This window comes from Muscardinus avellanarius (assembly GCF_963383645.1).
Source record: "Muscardinus avellanarius genome assembly, chromosome: 4".
Classification (NCBI taxonomy): Eukaryota; Metazoa; Chordata; class Mammalia; order Rodentia; family Gliridae; genus Muscardinus; species Muscardinus avellanarius.
Genome location: NC_137789.1, coordinates 5031545 through 5048533, shown reverse-complemented (window position 1 = coordinate 5048533; position 16989 = coordinate 5031545). Strand labels below are relative to the sequence as shown.

Genomic DNA, 16989 nt, shown 5'->3' with positions numbered 1-16989 from the left:
TCCACCCTGCCCTCTCAGCTCTGTGGAGGCCACTTCTCAGTCCTGCAAATCTGGAATTCAATTGTGCTCTCACACACATTTATAATCCCTTTTCCTTTTCACATGCGTGGGAAGGAATAAAAAGGACCTCAACATATATTAATAAAGGAAGTAAAAAAAAAGTATTGTTTCTGACAGAACCAGACAAATCAATTCATTGATTTCTGGCAGGCAAAGATAATTGTATTTCTGAGTGTGTTAAGGCACATCAGGGCTGGTTAGCTAATTCTACATGGGAGCTACTGTCTCTGGGCATTAGGCAGTGACGAGAAACATCTGGTGGAAATGCAGGATGCTATTTTTTCCAGGAGGCACTTGACCCATGGGTCCTCCATTCATTCCAATAGGGAACAGGCAGGTGAGTTCCTTCAAAGGGGGTTTCATTCCTGACACTTCTGTGAACATTTGAACTTTCAGATCAGATCTAATTATACTTATTATAGAATAATCTGATGATTGTTGTTTTGTGTGTGCATAGGAACATACCTTTTCAGTAAAATCACATAAAACCTCTGGAAGAAATCTATGAGATGACAAAGGTAAAGGAAACACAAGAAATGGACCTGAATATCAAATAAAGAAGAGCTTCACTCAGAAAGAAACCCTGTTTGATTTACAGACTTGTCTGAATTAAGACTTAAAATCATTGGAACTCATTCATGTTCAAGGACAAATGTTAGCTCAGTGTCAAATGACAGTATATGAAATGAAGGCTTGTGCTCTTTTAAATAGACAGAAGTGGGCTATGAATGTATGTTGCTGATAGAAAATATGAATTTAATGAGTTTTATAATTAATCATTAATCTACAAATTAAGAGCTGTGTGTGGGTATGCCACTGTTATGAACTACAGTATGATGTGAAACCATAATGCACCAATAAAAGTATTTAAAAAGCATTTCCTCATGAGGAAACTATTGCACCATATAGAAGATAGATCTCTCATGCTTCTTTTCCCCAAAACTATGCTAACTGACTAAAAGAGAATCCCTATAGTTCCTATAGAAGGGTGTGAAAGGGAGTTAAGGTTCGGCTGCACTGGGATGAGCAGAGGCAGTGGTCCCACCAGGAAGATGATGGACTTAGAATCAAAATCAAGATCTCATTTTCTTCATAAGAAAGAGGGTAAAAAAAAAAAAAAAAAGAAAGAAAGGCTGAGGCTCTTGGCAGGTGGCCTGAGCCTCCATCCCCTCCTAATCATTTGCAGCCTGAGAATTACCTGGGGAACTTTAATAAGTGCTGACACCTCAGTCTCTCTGAGGACACTTTTTATTCAATTTGTCTATAAGGTAGATTTTTTTCAGTTCTCCAAGGCAATTTTATTACCTGCCTAAGGTTGAAACTTTTTATAGAAGCTCTTTCAGCAGCACTCCCTGTGCTTTTCAACCCAAAACACCCAGAGAACAGGCTGAAAGATAAGGGTTGCTGGTATTCAAACTCAGTAGGTCTGAGACAAGGGTCAAGAAATTGTGTTTCTAACAAGCTCCTAGAGACGGTGACTCTGCTGGTTGTGTAGCATTGATTTAGACAATACTTTAGGAATTAGGAATCACCTTCTCACTATCAATATCATTCAGTGAAGATCCTTGTAATCCCATCTGAACAAGTTGTGAAAGCAGAGAGGTGAGGTTCAAGCCAATCAAAAATAAACCATCATTTACCTCCTAGTATGCACCAGGCTCCATGCAGGGTATTGAGAATATAAAGCCAATAAGATCAGATGGTCAACCTTGAAGAGCTTCCATTTACCGAAGACAAGCTACACATAGCATAGTCAACATACCCTAGCATCCTTATAAGTAATACTTATAATAAGTAATTCATTTTACTTATAATACTTATAGTAATTCATTTTACATTCAAGCTTTTCCTTCCCACTTCTATATTTACTCTTCATTTCTACCAAAAAATGACATTTTTGGTTTTTTGGGTGGGCTCTAATTTCCAACTTGAGGGTTGGAAAAAATTTTCCAAGATAAAGAATAGGAGCACAGGCAGATTTTATATTTTTAAAGAAAGATAGAAAGCACACTTATATCCCAACATTTAGTTGGCTGAGATAGGAGGATCGCTGTTTGCAAACAGCCTCAGCTACTCTGTGAGGTCCTTTGCAACTCAGTGAGACCCTGTTTCAAAATAAAGAATAAAAAAATAAGGCTGGGGCTTGTAGCTCAGAGGTAGAATTCCCCTGGGTTCCATTCCCAATATTGCACACACACACACAAAAAGAGCATGTGCATTAGTGCTGGGGTGGCAGGCTCTGGATGCATTTCCAGGCAGCCCCTCTGAAGTGGAATGGCAGCCATAGGAAGAGTCAAGAGGCTGCTCTCACAAGACCACACTGTAGCAGAAGGAGGCACGCCCTTTGGCTCTTTGAAGCCTTTTTGCTGTCCCCTGAGTTTTTGTCTAGGGCCCTCAAGGACACAGTGAATTTTCTAGGCCAGAGACTGGGACATGTCTTTGAAGTTGTAACATAGCAGGCAGGGTGTGGTAGATTCTGTGGTTAGAACACTCTGCTCTTGGGATCCCCAATGCCTTCCCTGGCTCCCTCCAAGGTTAAGTAGAACACCAAACTCCACTTATCCTTTTGAGGATCCTCTAAGTGGCTGACTCCCACCCACCCTTTTAAGTGGCAGCGCCACAGTTACTTCACTTCACAACGCTTCGTCGATTCTGTCTACAGAATGGTCAAAGAACTTATTACAAATTTTGGTCATTTTTTATAGATACATCTGTCTCCCTCATTAGCAAGTAAACACCTTAAGGGCAGGGACTCCATCCTTTCCTCTCAGTGCTTCTGAGCACAACGCCAGAGAAATGCTGGTTAGCATCTAGGGTGATGGAGATATAAGTGATGAAGGTGTAAATAGATGACTAAATAAAGCAAATTATTTTGTGTGTATGTGATACTTGAAATTGAACACTGCGGCATGCTATCTCTCCCCCAGCCCTTTTTATTTTTATTATTTTGGAACGAAGTCTTACTAAGTCATCATACACTAGCCTTTGAACCTGCTATCCGCCTTTCCAAGCCTCCCAAGTACTGGGATTACAGATATGCACCACCTTACCCAGCTAATAAAGCATTTTATTAAAGAGCTAAGACTTAGGAATATGGAAAAGCCAGGAATTCATAAAATTTGAGCTGAATAGAGTAGGCAAATATCAAGCTACAGGAATGGTCTGGAGGAGAACATATTTGACCTCTAACTTGCACAGGATGGAGTTTTCAAGGCACATATTAGGGGCAGGAGGGCTAAGAATTATTGAGCACCAACAATAAGATGAAGCTGCTAAAGGTTATATCATTCAGGTTGTAAGCACGAGGTGGACGAGTGACATAAAAAGGAACACAGCTTTTAGCTTATTTTTTTTTTTCAGGGTTGTTTTTGTTTTGTTTTGTTGGTCTTTTTGGAACTAGGGATCAAACCCAGAGTGCTGTATCTGCAAAGCAGGCACTTTGCCACTGAGCTACATCCCTGCCCCAAGAAAACAGCTTTTAAACAGAGAAACAAGGTGGCCACACCCACTTTTGGGGGTAGGAACTCCATTACCAGTATTAAGAACAGATTGGGGCAAGAGTGTAGCAGTCATAATGACAATTTAGATAGCATCTACTAGAACCAAGATCCCATGTTAACTTATCTGGATGCATTTATGCCATAACTTCCCACATTACTCCCATGATGGGCTCCGTCATCACTATGTTATGGGCAATAAAATTTTGGCTCAGTGTGTTTTTTTTTAAGATTTAAAGAAGTTTATTAGAAAGATAGAAATACAGCCGGGCATGGTGGCACACGCTTGTAATCCCCGCGCTTGGGAGGCAGAAACAGGAGGATCGCACAGGTTCGAAGCCAGCCGCGTGCTGGCTTAGGAGACCCTGTTTCCAAATAAAAATGTAAAAATAGGTCTGGGAGTGTAGCCCGGAGGTAGAAGGGCTTCCAGGAACCCCAGTACCACCAAAAAAAAAAAAAGAAAGAAAGATAGAAATACAGAAAATAGAAATACAGCCCCATACCAGACTGGCATGGAGGGGGTGACTCGAAATGAATACACCCAGCTCACTGTGTTTTTAAGAGATGTCCCCAAATCCTCTCAGCTCATAGGTGACAGATCTTGACTTTCAATTCATCTCTGATCCCCAAAGCCAGGGTCCCTAGTACTTCTCTGCCCCTGTCTTTTTTTTTTTTTTTCAGCACACACCTTACTGTTGAACATCTACATGACACCTAATGATATTTGTTGATGCTTTGAGGACATGCTTTCTTTTTGAAAATTTGCCTCAGTCAATATAGACTTTCGATAAATGCAAGTTGACTGTTTGCTTGAAGCAGACATTGTCAAAAGGCAGTGTGCATTTTAGAACCGGAAAAACCCATTTACAATATAAATGTGCAAGTAACTCTCCTATTAGGACAATCTCTGGTGATATTCTCCCTCCTATACCCAGATGCTCCCAGCTCAATGTCTCACATAAACTCAAGACAAGGTTACTTTCTGACCAATCTAAGAAACAATAAACTGGGCCCCAGGATGGAGGTACAAGGACCTCCATCAAAAAACACAACCGAGAGCCAACAGACTGGGAGAAGATCTTTTTGTCACCTACTCTTCCAATACAGGACTAATATACAGTCCTGTATTGCTCATCAGTGGGAGAGATGAGGTGGAGCTATTATAATTTGATCTGGAATGTAACTTAAAGGCTAATATCAAGAGGTAAAGTAATAAAAACAGCATGGTACTGACACAGAAACAGATACATAGACCAATGGAACAGAATAGAAGACTCAGAAACAAATTCACACTCTTATAGCCAATTGATTTTTGACAAAGGGACCAAAAGCATACACTGAAAAAAAGATAGCCCGTTCAGCAAATGGTGTTAACATAACTGGTTAACCATATGCAGAAAAGTGAAAATAAATTCCACTTTATTACCCTGCACAAGAGTCAATTCAAGATGGATCAAAAACTTGGAAATTAGACCAGAGACCTTGAGGCTCCTTGAAGAGGGCACAGGTCCAACACTGCAACACATATGCACAGATAAACACTTTCTCAACAAGACCCCAAAGGCACAGGAAACTAAAAGGCGAATTAATATGTGAGATTGCATGAAACTGAAGTGCTTCTGTATAGCAAAGGAAACTATCAAAAACCACAACCGAGAGCCAACAGACTGAGAGAAGATTTTTTGTCACCTACTCCTCCAATACAGGACTAATATAGAGAATATACAGAAAACTCAAGAAACTTAGCACTAAGAAAAAAAATAACCCAATCAAAAAATGGGCAAGGAAATCCAAATTGCCAATAAATGCATGAAAAAATGTTTAATATCATTAGCAATCAGAGAGATGCAAATCAAAACTACCCTGAGATTTCACCTAAGTCCAACTAGAATGGCAGTCATTCAAAACACAAACAACAACAGATGCTGGCGAGGATGTGGAGAAGTGGGAACTCTAAGACATTGTTGGTGGGATTGCAAATTAGCGCAACCACTTTGGAAAACAGTATGGAGGATCCTCAGAAAAATGGGAACAAATCTACCATTTGATCCAGCAATACCACTTCTGGGTATCTACCCAAAAGAAAAGAAACCAAACTACCAAACTAATACATGTGTATCTATGTTCATAGCTGCACAATTCACCATTGCCAAACTATGAAACCAGTCAAGATGTCTATCAACAGATGAATGGATTACAAAACTGTGGGATATGTACACAATGGAATTTTACTCAGCCATTAAAAAAACTCAATTACATCATTTACAGGGAAATGGATGGAACTGGAGGACATTATGCTAAGTGAGATTAGTCAGTCACAAAATAAGAAAAATTGGATCCTTTCCCTAATATGCAAATGCTAGGGAGAAATGGGTAACAGAAGGAACTCTAGATGAAGAAGATTCTATAGATGAGCAAATAAGGCGACCTAACTGGGGGGATGGGAAAGAAGAAGAGGGAAATTCTCTAAAACACATGATGTACTTAAATAAACATATCAAAGTCAATCACTAAGTCGAGCATGGGAAGGAGGGAGGCAGAGGGAATGGGGCGTAATTGGGTAAGGGCTAATTGGGTGATGTGTGCATGTATGTCTCCACCATCTTTTATCCCACTAAGATGTATGAATACAATGCACCAATAAAAAATAAAATATAAAATGAGGTAATGGAAATTTTAAGAGATAGTTCCAGCCTGAAAAAATGTAATAAAACCCTATTTCAGAATAGAACTGGGGGTGTAGCTCAGAGGTAGAATATCCCTAGGTTATATACAAAAGAAAAAAAAGGAAGATGAGAAGAAAAGAAAAGAGTAAAGAAAAGAAAATGTGACGGTGCCTATTGGGTATTCTTCAAGTTAATGCATGCCCTTGAATGATTGAGTTTCTTCTCTTATTTTTAATCTTTTTTTCTAGACACAAAGTAAACAATTTTGTTTAGCCATGTGCTTCTGTCCTGAAGGGCTGTCTTACCATAGCCCAAATCCACCGGGCCAATTGATCATGGATAAAACTTCAAAACTAGGAGCCAAAAAAACCTTCCTCTCTGTATGTTGATTGAAGTGGGGTCTTTTTCATTACTATATACCTAGTGATGTTGAAAATCTTTGGAAATTGATTTGTAAGCGTTTGGAAAAGTTTGGAGGAACTGGAGAAAACCTAGAATAGGCAGAGCTTAATGAGTGTTTCAGGTAGGGGCTCAGAAGTCCAGAATGTTGATAGAATGTAAACAGTAAAAACAATGCTGACGAAGTTTCAGAAAATAAATGAGGACTATGCTAGCAATTCCACTAAAGAGTACTTGGGCTGCCCATGGTAACGTACACCTGTAATTCCAGCATCTGGGAGGCTGAGACCGGAGGATCGCAGTTCACGGACAGCCTCAGCTACTTAGTGAGGCCCTCTGCAACTCAGTGAGTCCCTGTTTCAAAATAAAGAATAAAAAATTGGGCAGGGGGTGTACCTCGGAGGTTAAATGCCTCTAGGTTCCATCCCAAGAGCCGCAAAAAAAAAAAAAGAAGAGTAGTTGGGTTATAATTAATGCAAATATGTGGCTAAATTTTGTCCATGTCCTGAGACTGTGGTTAGCCACACTGAACAGTGACAAACTACTTTATCTGGTAGATACAATTTCAGGGCAGCAAAGCAATCAGGCAGTGCTATGTGTAGGACAGGCTTCTTTTGTCCAGTTTTATAGTGAACATTGGGAACAGCGTGGAAAGATTTGAAAAATTTGTAGTTTGTGCTAAAATGTAGTGCATGTAAAGTTTCAGCTAAGAAGACTGCAGTTAATAAGCCGTGGGATTTGTACCAAGACAATAGAAAAGATGCCTTGGAAGCATCTCTGTAGTAAATTAGCAAGATCATAGCCACCACACATTTAGAAATTTAGAAATGAAAATTTGTTTCAAATCCTTTTCAGGGCAGAGTCTTCTGAGAAAAAGTTTCTGGTGTACCTTGCTCTCCCAGTAGCATCTAACCCAGCAAGGAACTTGGAGGCTGCTGCAGCTGTTGTCCAAGCAGGCCCAGACACAGCTTGCTCTGTTAGTAGACTTTAAAATTATCCACATGATGTGGGCCCTGCATCATCAATATGATACTAAATGTAAGGTATGAGGTCAGGGAGGCTTTCACTGAGATTTTAAAAGAAATATTGTGAGGTCAGGAAGTTAGCTGTAGCATTATCATTCTGGAATAGCCCTAAAGGGCAATTCATGGAGCTGGAAGAGCAAGACCGAAGCTGAAATGAAGACCCCAAGAAGACATGCCAGAGATGTGGAAGGCCTATTGAAGGATGCTGAAGGCATTATGCAAAAACTACCCAAGGGAAGGACCATAGAGCTGAAGCCAGCTAGGTTCTTGGCTGGAACTTGCCAGGCCCTTGGGAGTCTATATCTTGCTAGGACGTGCCCTGCATGCTAGACATGGAGATGAAGGATGTAATGCTTGCCCACTTGGGTTTCAGACTTGCTTTGGTCCAATCTGTTCTTGTTCCTTGTGTCTATACCACAATAATATCTTGAAACTATGTAAATATCTTGATGCATTTTTACAGGAGCTTTAGACTGTACTTTCCTTGACTCTCAGAGGAGACTTTGGAATTGAACATTTGAGGACTTTTGGGACTGTGAAGACTTTGGGATTTATACATATACATATCTTCTGAAATGGAATAAATTCAGTTCACACTGTGAAATGGGCCTGTACCTTAACAGACATTTGCATCAGTGGTGAAATGATTTGATTTAGATCTGGGTTTCTTCTTAATGGCTCATGTGATAAAGAAGCACCAAGCATTGTGCTATGAGGAAACAGCAGAAACTTGAAGGAGTGTGCCCCAGTGGGAGGTCTCCGGTCACTGAGGGCCTAGCCATGAAAGGGGCTGTGTTACCCTGGTCTCTTTTCCTTTTTATATTTCCCAGCCATGAGAAGAATAGTTTTGCTCCACCACCTGCTTCTGCTATTATGTGTAGCCTTGGCACAGACCCAAAGCAATGGAGCCAATCGATCGTACACTGAAACTTCCCTAGATGTGAACCAAACTAAATCTTTTCCTCCTTGTGAATTGAGTATCTTAGGCATTTGTTAGAGTTGTAAAAAGCTGACTGACACATAACACCAGTGTCTTTACATAAAAGTACACATTTAATCCTATATCCTTGAACCTAAAAAGTGAACCAGATTCCCCAAACCCAATATTTTTGTCTCTTTACTGCCATCAGTTCATTCATTTTCTATCACTAGCTACTCCAGGACCCCACTGTGTCACCATGCCTGGATTATGGCCATCCCTTCTCCATAGAGTTCTTCCGGGCAAAGTAATTATGTTTCACTCTAAGCATGACCCCTGTGGGATTCAGAGTAAAAAAAAAAATTCCTGAGCTTTTGAGCATCAGGGATCCTGCCTGTCAGGAACTACCCTGGCAGATGCAGAATCCTGGTTGTAATCATGCCCAGCCTGTCCATAGCTCCCTGAAGGCATGGTCCAGAATGTGGGTGGCTATTAACAGCAAGACTGGTGGTTACTGCCACACACATTCAGAACTATGAATACTAAGACTCACTCTATTCACCCTGAAAAATCCAATGGCCTTCCTTACTCTGTTCATAAAGTATCTTGCCACAAAGCCCACTCTAGACTATATCTGAAGTATGTGCCTAAAAATACACATTTTGGGGAACCATGAGATGCTAGCACTAAGAGCTGGGGCCAGCAACAGTATCTTGATCTCCTGGGTGAGTTGTCTCCCAGTACTTACTAATCTTCATGACTATGAGTAAAAACGTATGAGTAAAACCCCCAATATGTATGTATGTTTATTTATTTATTTATTTATTGTGTACCTTTATTTTTATTTTTTAAATTTTTTTATTGGTGCATTTAACTCATGAATATATATATAGTTTTACTGTAAACAACATGAATCAGAAATATAGGAACTGGTCATTTAGAAGACACAGGATACTATATAAAAATAAATATTTTATGTACAATGGAATACATCACCTTTTTCTTCTTAGTAAAATATATGTCATAGGATGACAAGGCCTGGTTCTAATTTGGCCAAATGTAATATGACACTTAGGCAGTGATCACAGCTAAACAAGATACTTCCTAATATAGGCAAATTTAGAAGGAAAGGAGGACTGTCGTAGGCAAGCTGAAAAAGTCATGTCATCCATATTCAATTTTCTGTGTGATGTCGTGTCGGTCTGTCCACATTTTAGATGTGCCATTTTGAAATGATTTTCTAATGGCAATTATTTCTCACTGGACTGTCCAATATCTCAAGGCCCAATATACAGGTAACATAAAATGAGTAATGAGTAATATTTACACATCCATACAGCAAATGGTTTTCTAAAATAGATTTAAAGCTTTTACCCTTCTTATGGGTGGAAATGATTAGCCTGTCATCTTTAATCTCAGAGCCTGTATCAAGAGAGTTTTCTAAGACAGGATGAGCATCATTCTGGTATTTCCTGGTATTTGATATTTCTCCATCATTATTACCTTCAATTCAAGATTCCCTTAGAGATCTGAGGTAGTTTTTTTTTCATAATTGAAAATAGAAAATATTTTGCGGATTCACACAACTGGTCAGTTCATTAAAAACTGCAATATTTTGTCATGTGAGGGTGACCTCAGCCTGTTTTTGCTGCGGATGCCCTCTTCATTCTCAATACCTGACTAACTGGAAGGGACTCATGACTATTGGTCAGAGGAACAAAATAAGGCCTTCAGTGTCAGTATCTATTGTAATTATGAGTCAATTTTGGCTTTGTTTCTTCTTTTTAGCCCACAATGCTTTTAAACAAAAGTTTTAGTATTTTTGTCCCACATACCATTGGCTGCCTTGTGCCTTCCTGCATAGAATCCAGCCCACTTTGGAGATTAGCATTTAATAGTAGGGAGAAAAATCAAGAGTTTTGATGAGAAATTTTGCCTCAGCTCCTTTACTTGGTCATGGTAGAGGGGAGGAGAATGGGCCTCTTCTCCTCCTTAATCCTAAATAACCTCTCTAAATATTAAGACTATACTGCCCACTTCTGTGGGTTATAAATACACTGGAGAGAGTAAATAGGAAAGTGTCTAACACAGGATGGCATGCAATGCTATCAAAACAGATTCCTTTTCTTATAAATGGGGAATCTGAAGGGCAGAGCAGAATGATATGCCGAAGGACCACCAGAAGCAGAAGCAGAGTCTATCATTAGTGTCCTGGTCCCCAGGCCAGGGCTCTTATCACTATCCCATGCAACTTCTAACCAAATGTGCAAAGGTGGGGTGAAAACAGTAGAGCTTCCAAGAGGATGCAGAGTTTTGCCTCCTCAAGGCCAAGCTCCCAATCCTTACCAGGATGCCTGGTATGCCTCCTTCCATGGAACAGAGAGCTGCCCTCAGAATCATGGTCCATTCCTCTCACTAACTGGGTCTCCTTCCCAAAACTCTCAGCCCACTGAATTTCACCCTTATGTAAGAAAAGACTATGAACCATAAAAGACATTAATATCATTTTTTGGTGGTACTGGGGTTCCTGGAAACCCTTCTACATCCTTGCTACACTCCCAGACCTATTTTTTATATTTTTATTTGGAAACAGGATCTCTTAACCCAGCATGGCTGGCTTCGAACCTGCGCGATCCTCCTGTCTCCGCCTCCCAAGCATGGGGATTACAAGTGTGCGCCACCACGCCCGGCGCAAGACATTAATTTCAGAGCTATTGTTTTAAAATTAAGCCCTAAACATGGTGGCAAATATAAAAGTATGAATATATTCTCTATTGTCTACCAAGACATAGTAATGGTTTCTCTACCATGAATCTAGATTGGCCTTTTGACTTTCTTCAGCTGGTAGAATGTGTTGCAAACAACTTTCTGCAAATCCCAAGATTGCACATAAAGAGGTTGGGAAGATTGTCTAACTAAATATTTATCAAAAGAAGTTATACAAATGGTAAACAAATTTATGATAAAAAGATGTTCAACATCATTAATCATCATGGAAATACAAATTAAAACCATAATGATCTATGGCTATTATAAAGGGAAACGTACATACATTGTTGGTAGTATCATAAATTAGCACATTCATTATAGAAAAGAATATATAAATTCCTCAAAGACCTAAATAGAACTACTATATAATACATAAAATTCACTACTCAGTATATATCCAACGAAAAAAATCGGTATGTGAAAGAAATTCTATTCACAATAGCCAATGTGTGAGATCCATTGATAGCTAAATGGGTAGAGAAAATGTTGAGATAGCCAGGCATGGTGGTGCACACTTGGAATCCCAGCATTCGGAGGCTGAGACCAGAGGATCACCATCCACGGACAGCCTCAGCTACTTAGTGAGGCCCTCCACCACTTAGTGAGACCCTGTTTCAAAATAAAGAAGAAAAACTAGGGCAAGGGGTGTAGCTCGGAGGCTGAATGTTCCTGCGTTCCATCCCCAGACCCACAAAAAAAAAAAAGAAAAAAAATGTTGAGAGAGAGAGAGAGAGAGAGAGAGAGAGAGAGAGAGAGAGTTAAAAAGGAATATTATTCAGCCATAAAATGAGTGATAAAATTTCATTATTTATGATGGCATGGATGAGGCTGAAATAGATTATGTTAAGAGAAATAATCCAAGCACACAAAGACAAATACTGGAGGTTCTCACTTATATGTAGAAGCTAATAAGTTGATCTCAGAGAAATTAAGAATAGGATTATGGTTACGAGAGGCAAAGGAAGGGTGATGGGGAAGAGGGGGTGGAGAGACGATGGCTAATAAGTGAAAGGAGGCAGCTGTATAGAAGGGATAACTTCTAATGCTAGGGAAATAATAATAACAATAATCTGTGATAACTATGGTTGAAAACAACTAATTTCATTTTTCAAGATAGCTAGTAGAGAGATTTTGAATGTTCCCAACATAAAGAAATGATAAATGTAGAGATGGATATGTCAATCACAGTGATGTGAATATTACACATTGTGTACAGGTATTGAAATATTATACTGTACCCAGTAAATACATATAATTTATTTTAACAGTGGAAGAAAAGAGTCTGTGTATGCTTTCACTCTGGCTCTTGGAGCCTGGCTGCCATGTCCTCAAGTCCCGGCTGGCCTACTGGAGGATGGGTGATCACAGGAAGAAGAACTAACAGCCTTCCAGCTGAGGTCTCCAGGTCTAGGACACAAGCCCAGCTGATATATGTAGTGCCTGGTCCAATTCGGCAGGACCACGCTCCTGAGCTCAGCCCAAACTCCTGACCCTCTTAAGCTACTAAATTTAAGGTAGTATTTTATACAGTAAAATCAAACTGATAAATATCCTTTGCTTTGAACACTTACTTGTTCTGTGCTATGGTTTTAGTTTAAAATGTCCCCTAAAGGCTCTTGTGTTGAATGCATGTCCCCAATATAGCATGGTTTGGAGGTGGGGCATGGCTAAGGAAGTGGGTCCTAGGGACAACATCTATCTCCTCCCTCCATATCTCTCTCTCTCTCTCTCTCTCTCTCTCTCTCTCTCTCTCTCTCTCTCTCTTTCTCTCTTTCTCTCTTTCTCTCTTCTCTCTCTTTCTCCCCTTCCCCCCTTCCCCCTCTCCCTCTCTCCCCCTCTCCCTCCCCTCTCCTTCTCCCTCTCCCTCTCTCTTTTCTATTTCTCCTGCCATGAACAGAGATGGCTTTCCTTCCCCTAAAGCCCTGCCACTGAGATGTTCTTGCCCCAAGCTGGCTAATCATGGGATGACCTCTGAAATCCTGAGTCCTAAAATGAACCTTTGCTCCTCTACATTGTGCTTGTCAGGTATTTTGGTAACAGCAATGAAAAAGCTGACTAAGAAGCCAGGCATGGTGGCGCACACTTATAATCCCAGCATTTGGGAGGTTGAGACCAGAGGATGGCAGCTCCTAGACAACTTCAGCTACTTAATGAGGCCCTTCACAACTCAGTTGAGACCCTGTTTTAAAAAAAATAAAAGACTAAAAAATAGGGCTGCAGGTATAGCTCAGAGGTACAATGCCCCTGGGTTCCATCCCCAGTACCACACACACACACACACACACACACACAAAAAAAAAAAAAAAAAAAAAAAAAAACCTGCCTAAGACACTGCTAATGTGGGCCCCAACAAATTGAAAGTGAGTTTCAGACGGGGTCAATGTCCAGTGCTAGTCTGTGTTTAATTGCTTTATCTGTTATGTGTTGGATTTAGAATGCCCCCCAAAAGAGACTGTTGAAGGCTGGCTTCCCAATGCATAATACTCAAAGATGGGGCCTTTGAGAAATGTCTAGACCATGAGTTCTCTAGCCACATCAGTGGGTTAACCCATTGGTGGATTCATAATTGAATGGGCTATGAGGAGGTGGTGGAAACTGTAGGAGGGGAGCTAGTTGAAGCAGGTAGGTCCCTGAAGGAGTGCCCAGGAGAGGTATATCTTGTGCCTGTCCTCCCCTCATCCCCCGCCTTCCCGATTGCCATGAATTGAGAATTTTCCTCCCCCGCCTTCCTGATTGCCATGAATTGAGAATTTTCCTCCCCACACTCTCTTCCATGATATTCAGCCCCACCACAGGCACATGGAAATGGAAGCAGCTGAACTCCCTCTCCCTCTCTCTTTTCTATTTCTCCTGCCATGAACAGAGATGGCTTTTCTTCCCCTAAAGCCCTGCCACTGAGATGTTCTTGCCCCAAGCTGGCTAATCATGGGATGACCTCTGAAATCCTGAGCCCTAAAGTCTTGGACTGGAGCCTCTAAACTCTTAAGCTGAGTAAATCTTTCCTTCCTCTATGCTGTTTTCCTCAGGTATTTTGTCACAGACACAGAAAACTGACTAACCCAGTAGTCATTTTATATCCAAATTATATAGAGTGATTTTTTTTTTTTTTGGTGGTGGTACTGGGGTTCCTGGAAACCCTTCTACCTCCGGGCTACACTCCCAGACCTATTGTATATTTTTATTTGGAAACAGGGTCTCTTAAGCCAGCAAGGCTGGCTTTGAACCTGCGCCATCCTCCTGTCTCCACCTCCCAAGTGCGGGGATTACAAGCGTGTGCCACCACGCCCAGCCTATACAGTGACTCTGAGAGCAACATTTACCATAAAGACACACTGAGATCATGCACTAAAATACCAAATTCAGAGTACTAATGGAAGCAACAATTTGGTAATTATGTTTTAAAGAAACATTTGTAAATAAACATTCTTAGTTTCCAAAGATCCCAGCACATGTGTAGCTTTGGGAAGATGGCCAGCAAGTATTAAGCTTACAGACACTTTTTTTTTTTATCAGAGCCACACAGGCAAACTGCACTCCTCATAAATTTAATTTCCTTTGAAATTGACATATTCAGTGTAAAAAGTAACTGAGAAGAGAGAAGGCAGAACGGAATGCAGGAAGGAGAAAATAAATTAGCATTTTCCACTACTGGTCAATATAAAAATTATTTTCAGGTGCACTAAGGTTGAATTTTCCACTTGGCAGAAAAAAGTAATGAAAATTCTTCCCTTATTAATCCCAAATATCCTATAACTTGCCACCAAATACCTTCAAACCCTGCCAGCAAAAGTACACACACACACACACACACACACACACACACACACACACACACACACCAAACTGTGAAGCATACTTACCCCCTCTGAAAGAGATCCACATTATAAAATTTATGTAGTTCTACAGAAAACTCAACTGTTCCTTGTACTTCAGACATGATCTTTTTGGTTCATTACCTGAAAAGCAAAGAGAAAAACAGCTAAGATGATGTCAGCCAAACATACACCCAGTTTCTACAGGAGGAAATCAAACTGTGCTTCAATGCACCGGGGCCAACAGGATCACCACATCTGTCCTGTCTCCACTCAGGGTCCCTCTTATAGGAGAGAGAGAGATGAGGTGACAGAGTAAGTCACACACCACACATCTGGAAGGGCAGGACTTACCCAAGGCACCCTGTCTCCAAGGCCAGGCTGATCCACCCCATTACCTAACTTTCAGTGTATTGGAAACAACACCATCCCAGATACAAGCACACCCTTCCTAGCCCAAAAGCTCCTACTCTCTAGCTATGTGACCCCGAGCCAGCCACCTGACTTCTCTCTTCCTGTTTTCATCTGTAATGTGAGGATTGGTAATGGGATTCCACTTTGATAGATGATGAGAAGATTAAACAAACACACCAAACTGAGCACTCTGCACAACCCCTGACATATAGTAAACACTCCATAAATGGCAGCTACCACTAATAACTCATGATAATTGAAAATGATCCTGTTAAAGGTATCATAAGTGCAGGTGGTGGAGAAGCAAGGAAAAATGGATGTTCGATGAACCATAGACACAGAGAAAGTGGATGCTTTTGCCAGACAGATGCTGAATTCAACTTGACAGGTCACTAATTTTCCAAGGCAAGAGACCCTAAAGGCCAATAACAAGAGAGTTGAGCAGGAAAGATGGAAAGGAACGGAATTAAAGTATTCCAAGTCTGGGATGAGAGACAAGCCAAGAACAAGTGTAGAGGCAGGCTGAGATTTCTGAGCATGTGAAATCGTGGAGATACCAGGGATCTGAAGGAAGGAAAAGAAGGGGGATTTATCGAGCACCTATTATTTTCTTGGCAGTGCATAGTGTGTTGCATGTGTTGACGGATCATTTTTCAATAAGAATTTTCTAATATTCTTGCCCCATTTTGCAAAGAACAAAAAAAAAATCACAAAGCTTGACTGACAGTCACTTTTCAATTCTAGAATTCAGTTCTAGGATCGCCTCTTTTGGTCAGGCCTCTCACTGTCCCACGCCTCAGTTTACCACCATGTGTAATGGGAATGAGGATGAAAGCTACCCTGTAGGATTCCTGGTAGGATAGGAGGTAATTCCTGGCAATGAACCTGACACCTGATGTTTCCAATGGCATTAAGGTGCTTCCCTCTCCCCCTCCTATCGCCCTTAGTTCGTTCACCTTTTCTGCTTGTCTAAGGTTTCTTCTCCTTTGTCTAGATCCCCCCCTATGCCCAATGGTTTCAATGACCTCTGGGATGGAGGAAGAATGAGAAGGAAGGAGGAAAAAAGAAAGTAAGAGCATGCTGAAGTTTTTCTACCGGCGATTGGTGATTGACACCTAGGTCTCATTTCAGAACCCCTTTTCTTTCTGTCTCCAAGACACTGCAAGGATCGAACCATCACTGTGGTTCACGACCCAGCTTCCCTGCACTTAACAAGGTCATGCTAGGCCAGCTCCTAAGAAGAATAGCACGAAGGATTAACTGAGCCTTACTGCTGCGTCTCAGCTCTGGCAAGGGTTCCATCCAAGGAAACATTTCTGAAGATGCAGAAGGCTGTGTATCAAATTAAAATGTGGCAGATCCTGAGAACCAAATTCTATAAATTCTGCAAGATGGGATTTCTAGCCAACAAACCTGGCAGTCCTAGCT

The 16989-nt window shown here is 40.8% G+C and overlaps 1 protein-coding gene across 1 annotated transcript in view; it reads right to left on the bottom strand.

Annotated features, from left to right (window-relative positions):
- The window catches only part of FAM135B (family with sequence similarity 135 member B), a gene marked incomplete at both ends in the record, with an annotated part of 208160 nt that extends 192888 nt beyond the window's left edge, over positions 1 to 15272 (bottom strand). Inside the window, one exon of the mRNA XM_080695259.1 lies at positions 15196 to 15272. Within this exon, the coding sequence (XP_080551385.1) occupies positions 15196 to 15272 (77 nt within the window). The remainder of the gene's footprint in view (positions 1 to 15195) is intronic.
- Positions 15273 to 16989: the final 1717 nt, after the last annotated feature.